Source organism: Rhea pennata, chromosome 6 (assembly GCF_028389875.1).
Source record: "Rhea pennata isolate bPtePen1 chromosome 6, bPtePen1.pri, whole genome shotgun sequence".
NCBI classification, from domain to species: Eukaryota; Metazoa; Chordata; class Aves; order Rheiformes; family Rheidae; genus Rhea; species Rhea pennata.
This window is the reverse complement of record NC_084668.1, coordinates 16,456,111-16,467,172: the sequence shown is the minus strand read 5'-3', so window position 1 is coordinate 16,467,172 and position 11,062 is coordinate 16,456,111. Positions and strand designations below refer to the sequence as shown.

Genomic DNA, 11,062 nt, shown 5'->3' with positions numbered 1-11,062 from the left:
TTAGCCCCATTCGCTGTTATTTTGTCTGAGTGCACAGCGGGGCAAGTGTGGTTGGGTTTTATTTTTTAACTGGAAAAAAAAAGAATCAGAAGATAAAAGGGAAATTACTTGCGATGCCAAATACTGTCGAGAGAACCATATTCTCCCTCTTCCCCACACCCACTGGAGACGTGGATCCGGTTTTTTTACAGGCTTAGGAGTTGCGAGAGCTGATCTGGGGTTTTCTCCCTAGAGCATCGCACCGATTTCCCAAAGCCGCCGTGCCGCCCCGCGCCCCCCAGACCCCGGGGGCGTGGGACACTGATTTTACGCCTCCCGCTCATTTCTAAACAAACTTGTGGAATTCGCCCCGTCGGGGGGGGAGACGGGGAATAACCCCCCCCCCCGCGCCCAGGGCCGCCGAGTCGGATTTTATTTTTATTATCGCTGCCCTCGGCCTCGCTGGATCCGGCGGCGCTTGCCGCCCCGCCGTCCTCCCGGGGTTTCTCGCCGGTCTCCGAGCCGCCAGCGCAGCCCCCCGCCGGAGCGCTGCGGCCCCGGCAGAGCCCCCCGGCCGCGGGGCGCCCGGCTCCTGCCCCCTCTTTCGCCCGCCGTCCCCGCCTGCCCAGGAAAGGCACATGTTAATACCACCCGGCGCGGTCATTTTCTGCTACTGCTGCTGCGGGCTCCTCCGTCCGAGACAGATGTTGCGAAACCAAGGCCTCCTCAAGTGCCGCTGCCGCATGCTCTTCAATGACCTGAAGGTCTTCCTGCTGCGGAGACCCCCCGCGCCGCCGCCGCCCTCGCCGCCGCCGCCGCTCCCCATGCCCGGCGGCGCAGAGGCGGCGGCGGGCGGCCCGGCGGCGGCCGGCGGCGCCGCGGCGCCCGGGGGGCGCGGGCCCGGCTGGCGGGCGGCGGCGGGCGGCGGCGCGGGCAGCCCCGCCGCCGAGGAGTGGGGCAGCCCCGCCGGGGAGCCGCCCGCCTCCCTGCCCAGCAGCACCTCCTCGGACGACTTCGCCAAAGGCAAGGCCGAGGACCGCTACTCGCTGGGCAGCAGCGTCGACAGCGGCATCCGCACCCCGCTCTGCAGGATCTGCTTCCAGGGGCCCGAGCAGGTGAGACGTGCGCGCCGGGCTGCGCGGGGGCGGGCGCGGGGGCTGCGCGGGCGGGCGCGGCGCCCCCCGGCAGGCCCCGGGGAAGTGGGGGGCTGCGTCCGGCTGCAGCCCCGTGTGCAAGCCCGAGGGTGTCACCACCACCCCCCGCCTCAGGGCCGTGCGGATGTGGCATGGCAGCAGTCCAGGCACTGCTCCATGGAGCAGGGCACCTATGGGCATGGGGGCCTTGGGCCCCCCGGCAGGCACCGTGATCCCCACTTGCAAGGAGAAATGATGCGGGGCAGGGGGGGAGGAGTATTTCACATGCCGTTTGCTTTTAAAAATACAACTTAAGTCACTACGAACACGTGGCAGGAGGCAACCCCACCTGATCCACCTGATCTGTCCTGCGGGACGGATAGCAGGAGCTGTGCAGGCTTACCATTGGGCCCAGGCTCCCACTTGCACTAGCTGGAGGGAGAACTGCTGAGTGGAAGCTGCTACAGCCTTGCAGAAATGTTCCTCAGTACAGGCTGAGGCTGAGCCAGGGAAGTTTCCATCCACTACACGGGAGAATGAAACATACACAACCTCGCCAAAACACAAAGTGCCACCTCAGGGCATTTTTCTCCCCATCTGATTACAATTTAAAGTAGTTCCTGTATTTTCAGGCAGGCAACTTCCATACAGTAATATATACAGCAACATTTGTATTTAACACAATACAACCGCAGGCAGCAGCTGAAGACTCCAGCTTGTGGGATCAAGCTCTGATATGCAGATAACCTTACAGCCCAGGATAGTCCTGCTACCCGTGATAATAAAGGATCCTTGCATGAGGAAGGTTTGCAAGGTTAGACTTGGCTGATACCCATATCTATTTTTGACACAGATCCTGTCACCTGTGTTGAAATCTTGAACAAAACAGCTTTTGCCCCATTTCTTCTTTCCCCTTCATGGGCTTCTGTGCTCTGCTAAGGAAAGCCAGTGCACTCATCCGAGAGCAGCCTGGCTCAGGTATGCATCCTGCCTGTCCCATGGATATTGCCAATGTCTTCTATGCAGCCAGCCTCTCTTTCTTTGTGTCTATCCATGGTGGTGGTGACAGGGGTAAGGAGGGAAGGAATGGGCTCATCTTAGGGAGAAGCAGGGCCTGCCATCAAATCAGCTGAATATCCACAGCCCTCCCGGGATCGTCATACCCATAGGTCTCACGGATCAGAGCTAGCTGCTCAATGGGCTATAGCATTCTCTAATGGTTTATGCAGCTGACTGATGTGCCATGAGGCACATTTTTCATGACAGGCTTTTAGATGGGGGTGGGGAAAATCATCTTCTTTTTCAGACATGCTTTATGCCTTTCTCACTTGACTATCTCCTCCCTATCTCTTGTAAAAGTTGGAAGCCATGCAACTCCCTGCCTGGGAATTTGCATTATTTCATGCTTCTAGTACTCTTTCCTGGCTTACCATTCTGCCTGTGTACACGAGATATAGTGCCTGCAAGACTGGTTTACGCGTGTGAGCAAATAGATCCTAAGCAGAGTTAAAATAGAGGTAACTTGCTTCCTTGGAGAGTATAAGCGCTTGAGAATAATTGGATGCTAATTTCCACACTTAAAACCCGTGTAGGTTGCATTGTAGAAGTGAGACTATTTGCTGACCATCTGCCAGCCTACCTGAGTGAGAAGCTGAGCAGACGTGACCTGTATGTAATAGTTTCACCAGGATTTCTCTTTTTTGCTTCTCACAGTTTCTGACCAATATAATAAGACACTTACAGCTGGATTCTGCTACTTGTCCTCAAGTAGTACCTTATTCTGCAAATGATTTTTTCTTAACTAGCAAGTCTTGAGGAGCATCTGAAACTCTTTGCTCTGGAGCAGCTCGAAAGCACAAGTCATTATATAAGCCCAAATCCGAGGGTTTTAAAGCATGGTCATATCCTGACTACAGCTTCATATAAATAAAGTTCAGAGTAACTATGAGAATTGAATCAGTGCAGCACTGCACTTTGATTTTTTGGTCTTTACTCTAGTAAAACTGTAACTAGGCTATATCCTGAAATCCTTGTTCCTTTTTTATCATGGTTGTTATTGCTGCTTTAGCCTTTATGTCCCGTTCATTTTCCAGCCTAACAGCTGAGAAAAACCCTTCATGTTTTGGACCCTCACAACAGGATCCACCCTGTAGAAGTGATAAATGCATGTTATTCTATGCCAGCCTTGTCAGGACCCTCCAGAAAATTTATCTGTTTGGGCACAAAATGTAATTGCTAATTCTTTACTGTGTAGATTAATGGCAACGACAGAAATAAACAGTATTTTCTTTACCTGTCAGAACCATCTGAAACTGCTGCAGCTGTGGGCAAATTTGCAGGGCTGCATCACACTAGTGAGAACAAAAGCCTTCATTATAAATTGACTGTTAGGCACTCTAAGCTTATTTACCCAGATAAAATGACAGTGAGTCTTGAAAAGATGTTTTAATCCTGTTTTGATTTCCTTAAAAAATGCAACAGCCCAAAAGATTTCTTACTAATCTGGCTTCGCAAGTGGGTTTTATTTAATATCTAATGCAAAACAAAATCTGTAGAGATTTTCACTTTAAATTTATGATTGCCCAGCATGCACAATACTTCAGGCTACTGAATTGCTTATATCTTAAGCTCCTCGTGTTTGTTTGTGGCTCTTAAGGGTAAGCTGATTCTTTCATTTAAAAATGTGCTGAGGACTGTAGGAAGGAGTAAAGCTCATTATTGTAAAACTGTTCTGATCATTGCATGTTACTCAAGAGCAATCAGTATTGCAGACAAAAAAAGAGTGGATCTGATGACCAAGTGAACACAGCATCGAAGCTCCCAAGTCTAGGGCAGGAAGAGCAATGTCTGCTCAAGGCTGGCAGTTGAAAGAGGCAATTGCTTTTATTGAAAACCAGGGCTTGACTTTATGAAAGCTGTTGGATGGGCTGGACTCTGCACTCAGTAATGGCATTGCCTTTCAGGGACTTGTTCTGCATTTTCAAAGGTTTCCCTGAGTAAATGTCCTGCACCATTATGTCACCTAATTCTGAGTCTGTGAATTGAAAGGCAGAGCTTTGCGGGGAAAGTGAGGAGGAAAAAATCTGGAGTATTTTCTTCTATTCTTATTAATATTCTACCTGGTTAATGCTCTGTAACTGCAGAATTTGGTATGCTTGATCTTCGACAATGTTCTGCAAGAGAAAGAAACTGAGATGAGCTCCACTCCCACAAATGTTTCATAGTGCCTGGTATGTAACCAACTTGAAAGCACGTTATGGAGAGCAGCAGGAAAAAGGCACGAGGTTAAAAGTCCCTTCACATCAGTTGATAAACTGCTTGTCCGTGTCACAAAGATTTGGCAGTACGACAGGGTTTAGCATCTCAGAATTGGTGTTAGTTGTGCTGAAAATAAATAGAAAAGCGTTCTTAAATGAAACGGAGGTCCTTTAGAAATCAGTGTGTCTCAATGATCGCTTGTGAGATTGTCAGTTAGAGGGTGAATACTCTTTTTTTTATCTGTCAGTTTCTGTCTGTGTTTCTCCATTTCTCCTTTCTGAGAAAAAATACTGTAAAGATGGACATTTGAAAAGTCAGTGCAGATAGGATTGGCTGGCTATGGAGAATGAGAGAGAATAGATCATAGACACTTTTGCCTGCAGACTACTGGTTTGGACTTAGCTCAGTATTTGGTAGCAATGTTTGAAAATAGACACTATATCTATCCACTTCAAAGTCTCCTCCAGACTTTAGGGATACCAACTCATCAATACAAGAACATGAAAACTTTAAAGGAAATTAGAAGAGAAGGCAACTTAGGAAGGGCAATAGGACATGCATTTCCATGTGATATGTCATTAGGTGGCGGAAGTCCTTACTGCAGGAGGTTAGCAGGCCAAAGAGGTTAACTAAGTTTAATAAAGGATTGTAAAACCAAATGGTAATTGAGGATACCAAGGGTCTTTGGAATTAGTGGTAATGCATCTGAAAGTAAGATTCATGTTCCAAATCTGAAGCCAATCTAGAAGAGATCAAGGTAACACCAAACAGGCAGAGCCCCAGGGCCAGGCTGTAGCCCCACAGCTTGACAGACACTTGCGCAGGGCTGGTGAGATCTGTCTCCAGGTGCACAAGTCTGGATCTCATGCACATGTTGTGTCATGTCTTCAGCATGTAGGCACCTGCCATGCCCAAGACCCCTCTAAAGCTAAGATGGCCCTAAATTTGAAGAGAGATTCTCTCTGGAGTCTTACCTTGATGCCCTGAAGCATCTGGCTCTGGCCACTCTCTGTGACAGTGCACTAGATCAGATGCACGGCAGTTCTGCCCCTACCTAACAGTTCCTACTTTGTTCCTGCTCCTAATTCCTCAGTCTGGATCAAAATGCCATTCTTGGAGGCCCAACATAGGAGCAATGAATCGTTAGTACCATCTAATGGCTGGTCAGAATCATGAGTTGTTTGAAATAACAAGCGAGAATCTCAGCTCGATTCCTGTTACAAATACAGGCATACACAGAAGCCATCATTAGCTTCCTGCTGGGTAATGTCTACAGAGAAGTCATGAATGAAGCCAGGAAATATCCCCACTCTGCAGACTGCTCTCTCAGCAATACTGAGGAGTGCAGGAACTCACTGCGGTGCTTCTCTGTGTATAAAAAGAATTCACGGCCACTTTCCATTGATTTCAGATTTCTGATTTACACATTTTTAAGAGAGCAGAATCAGGTACCTTCTTCCTAGAGTTAGCTAAAAAGGAAAAAGGTAGCCTATGGCAGAATTCAGGACTGGAGCATGATAATGAATGAATAGAAAAGAAACAATTCTAGAAACAACATTTCAAGCCTGTAGGAAAGCCAGGGAAACTCAGGAAAAGAGAAGCTGATGTTCAGTGAGATCTGTCCAAACTGGCTAGAATATCTGCACTCTGTTTTCAAACACATTCAGTCACATAACAACAGTGCTTCTTGCGCAGGTGTCCCATCCGTGTACTTTTTCATACGCGTATTCCCACATGATTCATTTACTTGGTGTTAGAAGGAGAATCATTCGTTGGAAAACAGCCAGTTCTGCTAAAACAGAAGACTAAGAGATGCTGTGGGACACAGCCCCCTAGATTTCAATCTGAATAGTGCAACTTATGACAGAAAGAAAAGGAAGAAGCGCCCTGTGACATTGAGGCTACCTCTCTACCTTTCTGTCTTTGACTTTTACTACCTTTGTATCTAACTCATCTTGTTTTACATGTCCCAAGATCAAATCCATACTGTACGGGAAGAACTTTCTTTGGCTTCAGGAAAAGACTTGTTTGAGCCGTCAACTGAACATAGTCCTGGGTATCATCTATTTTAGATTTAGACTCTGTTGCCACAGAGTTGATTGGCAAAGCTCCTATTAACTTTAACAGCAGAGGGGAAGACAGAGACTTGACCCCTGTATTTCGATAATGTTGTGCACACAGCAGAGTTTCTATAAATAGCACTGAAGGCTACTAATCCGATTGACTTTTAATTGCGCCAGGAGATGGAGATTTCACCTTTTGTGCCTGCTGAAACTCTGATGCCTGATCCATTTATTTCAGTGCCACTAGCTAGCCTGAGGAGCAGTTCTTCTTCTCTTTCACTTCCCCCATATAAAAGGCTTCATGAAGGAACTTGTCTGTGTTTGTGTCACTGTTTCTTAGATATACATTTCAGGCCGTGATTAACAGTGGCTGATGTCAGTTAGTGACAGAACAAGCAATGCAAAAGCATGTAGCTCCATTGTTTGCTTCTGTAGAGTCACTGTTATTTCCACAAAGGCAACACTTGCTCTGGAACGGGCTCTGTTCATACAAAACTGAATTGCATTCAGGCTGTCTTTCAAGCAAATATTCATTCACAGCAAGGGCCTCCTCTGTGGCAGCCTTTTGCTCATGTTGGCGTTTTTCTTTTCAAGGATGGTGCAAGAGTCAGAAATATGGTTGTGCCAAAAGCTGGATGATTGATAGTGCTTGTGATGCTGTGTGTCCTATGTATCCGCTGTGCTTGCAGCTCCAAGGTGATGAAAGGTGAATGTGTGTGTACAGCTTCCAACCTTGAGTACACTCCCTGGGCGAGGACTTGGACCAAGGCTTCTGGGTGGAAGCTGTCCTTGAATCACTTCATAATGAGCTGGAGGTGCTGAGCTTCAGATTATGCCTGCAGAAATCCACTGCAAGTGCAAAGGAATAAATCACTTGGAGAGCATGCTCTCTGAGTTTGTGCAACTTACCGCTTTAGACTGAATTTTTATCATAGAGACAATTCAGCTACAGCTTAATTACCAATCCCACACCTAAAATCCTCTATTTCCTTGGGAGAGAGGGAGGACACAACAGGTTGTGCTAGAAAGATGGTTCAGTCTGCATGGCTAGCTTATCTCACCTTAGCTCGCAGGAGAATACCAGCCTTGGGGAGGGCTGATTTAATGATGTGGACTAGATTAAAATAATCTGTTTTCTTTAGTCCCAGGCCTGGAGTAAGATAGTAAGATAGACTATAATTACTGGTCTATGTCTGTGATCACCCCATCACTTTTAGTAGCTTATGTCTAAAGGAATAAAGCCACATCATTGTGCTAGCTATTAGACTTTATGTTCAGTCCTCCTCTAAGCCTTTTGGGCGATTTTAGACTTGGCAGAAAGTGGGGAAGCATTAAGTTCCTGCAACTTTCATGAAAATTGTGGCTGGATGAAGAAGAGGAAAACTAGTAATGTCCTGTTGGGAAAGATTACAGTATTGGCTCAGCTACCCTGCACATGGAGAGTCCATGCAGAACAGAGCTTCAGCTGGAGCAAAAGCTTTGAAAGGATATGATATCCTATTAGACAAGAGAAAAATCAACATAACATAGTTTCCATGAAAAACTAGATTGAAATAATACTTGCAGAATAAGCTTGTTAACTTTTTATCTTTCTCATTCTTGTTTATTAACTGGGATTACTTGTCTAAAAGGAGTTGCTTGATGCTGAAGACTTAGCTTCCCCCATCCTTGCATGCCCAACCCTTTATCCTTTTTTGCTTTATCACTGGTTACTGTAGAACAGATTATGTTGTCAGCAGCTGCGAGCAATGAGTGGTGGCTTTCCTCTGGTGAGGAAAAAAACAATGGGAACTGGAAACTTATGTAGGTAATAAATATGGTGCTCCCATGCCCCTCCGTGAAAAATGTTGAGATAAGGCAAAATGCTGTTGGATAGACTGATTCCAGTGACAGGGCCCAGATCCTGCAAACCTTGTGCCTCATTTCATCAGTCATGGTTTTAAACTCTTTGATGGTCCCCTCTCACCTCCTCTTCCTTCTCTCCTTCTTGGCTAAAATCAATCAGGTCCTCGTACCGCTCATCTCATTCTGCACCTAAGTTACCATTGTGTCCAAACACCTTCCATTTGCAACTTGAACACTGGTGGTGCACAGTGTGATGACCAACAGCAGTTACATAGGGTTTAATCTTCCCTGCAGTGGGAGTGAGGGAAAGGGTGGTGCAGAGTGGGAGAATGATGAGCCAAAACTCTCACTCTCTCTCTCTCTTTTTTTTTTTTTTTTTTTTTTTTTTTTGATATTGTTTTCTGCACCTGACGCTTTTGTTGGAGAAACCAAACTATGCTTGGAGGAAAATTGTATAAACTGCATGAGGGATGGGGTAATTCAATCTTGAGCTGGTTCCTGAGAAAGTTTAGTCTCCTCTGTAGATGAACTTTACAGTGGGAACTTCCATTATGTTTGGAGGATAGATTATCAGCTGTACTTTGAACCTCAAATCCTTTTAGACCTGCAGGTCCTAGACACAGAGCAGCTTTGCAGAATAGGAGAGAGATGATGAACTCTATATTCTGCCAGTTATTGTGGGGATCAAAGACTGCTACTGACTTTGTGGTGTCCCATTGTGCCATGTTGTTCTGTATTAGGAGAAGTTTATCAAGAATTGATTGTTTTACACTATAGTCCTATCAAAAATGATGATGTGTTTAAGTTTAAGATGAGGACATGAGGTCACTTATTCCATGCAGAAAGTACATGTCTCTACCTAAGACCTCTGTATAAAAAGCACTACTGAAGTATATACTGAATTGAGCATCTGGAGATGCTTACCTTAATCTGATGGAGACATCCATGTGACTGCAGCCTCTTTGAAGTAGTTTCCCGTGATTACTGTCATAACCTCTGATACTCTATCGGTTTAGCTTCTGTTCCTTCTCCATGCACTGATCTTGTTCAAGCATTGGACAATGCCAAGCTCTCAAGTGATCAAACTTCACACATCCAAAATCTAAGCAGCTAACTCCTGACCTGGGGGAGGCTGACCTAACCAGTTCTTACAGGTCAGCAGGGCTGGAGACTCTGCTCCTCCCTAGACATTCTGTTCTGGGATTTCATGATCCCTCTTCTTTGCAAGTTTCTCCTGATGTCTGGTATCAATTTTTCCAGCTCCATTTGGAACCCATTTCTTCTTGCCCTATCCATCAGAAGGAGAACAGATTATTGTTTCCTTTTTCTTTTCCTTTTTTTCCAAGCAATAAGTACATGAGTTCATCATCCAGTAGTTGCATGTAAATATAGAGAAAACTGGCCTTCTGAGGACTTCACAAGCTGAAGGGCTACTTGAAGCTATGACACTCCTTGTGTCATGTGTAGTGAAGACTAGGCCAAACAATCCAAGTTCAATCAATCTTTCCTTTTATGATATACTTTCTAGACCTCTAATCATCCTTGGTTTTCTCCTCTGGACTTTTATGAATTGGTCCACATTTTTCAATTTTTTCAATATCTGAAGTTGAAAGCAATACTCCAGCTGAGATCTTGTCAGTGCTGAGCAGTGCAGAAAGATTATGGGCCATGGACTACAACTGCCCTACTGAACTCCCCAGCACTTTCAACTGTGTGGTTCTTAACTCATCTGGTATCTTGCATAACCTTGCCTTGTCTGATTAATGATGCACTTTTACTCTCCTTTTCTCCTTGTTAAGGACCTGTCAGGATTAAAGGTGCTGGAAAAGTACAAACTGATTATTATCCCATTCCAAGTTATATGAAGAGATCATTAAGATGGATCAGCTGAGCATTCAAGAAAAGTAGATAATAAAATATTGTATCAGCTGAGAAATAGCAGTTAAGTAATTAAAGAAGTGGTTTGTTCAAGAGGAAGAAGTGAAGTGATGGGTGCTTCTATCCTCTTGACTATTCTTTATTTTAATACTATGGTAACCTTTAGAGGGTGTCAGTATGTAAAGCACTGTACCAAGAAATGAAGCAAAGGCTTTTCCTGCCCCAAAGAGTTCACATTTTAGGACATAAAAAGCCCAGTATTTCCTTAATATTGAAGAAAGGTGAATTTTTACAAGATCTAAGGCTAAAGGGGGTTATTGGGCTAGTGCAGTCTGAACATCTTGATAATAGCAGGCAAAGAAGTTCCCCCCCCCAAAAAAAATCCTGCTTGAAGTTTAATAGCTGTGCAAGAACTAGAGAAGAAATATGCTATCTTGATTTTAAAATCTCCAACAATGGAAAATTGTTGAAGTGTCCAAGGGGAAAAGCCGCAGAAACTGAGAACTGAAACCATCTTTGCATATGAACCTTTGTCTTTACTGTCATGATAAGGACCATATAGTGTTTGCATCCTTGGAAACCAACTCCAGTTACCCTTGGATTGGCTTGCAAAAAAGATATCCCTCTTGGAAAAAGTTCTGTATTTGAAGACAGCTTTATTCCACATCAGATTAAAAGCAAGGAAATTTCAGTGTGGCGGAACATGCACAGGATCCAGCTAGTTAGGAAAGAAGATTAACATAGCTGTTAAAGCACTTCCTTGATTACAAATCAGGCAGAACAGGGACTGGGACTCGTCTGTTACCCAAGTGATGTGGCCCAGGGGATGTGGCTGTCCTGGGTAAGGCTGCACTTGCTTCCTGCCTCTAAATCTCCAGTCTGTACTAGGTAAGAAAGTGCATCTTC

At 45.4% G+C, this 11,062-nt stretch overlaps 1 protein-coding gene across 1 annotated transcript in view; it reads left to right on the top strand.

Moving 5' to 3' along the window:
• The first annotated feature begins 617 nt into the window (after positions 1-617).
• Positions 618-11,062, top strand: part of MARCHF4 (membrane associated ring-CH-type finger 4) — a 109,235-nt gene continuing 98,790 nt past the window's right edge. Inside the window, exon 1 of the mRNA XM_062579056.1 lies at positions 618-1,094. Coding sequence (XP_062435040.1) covers positions 618-1,094 — 477 coding nt within the window. The remainder of the gene's footprint in view (positions 1,095-11,062) is intronic.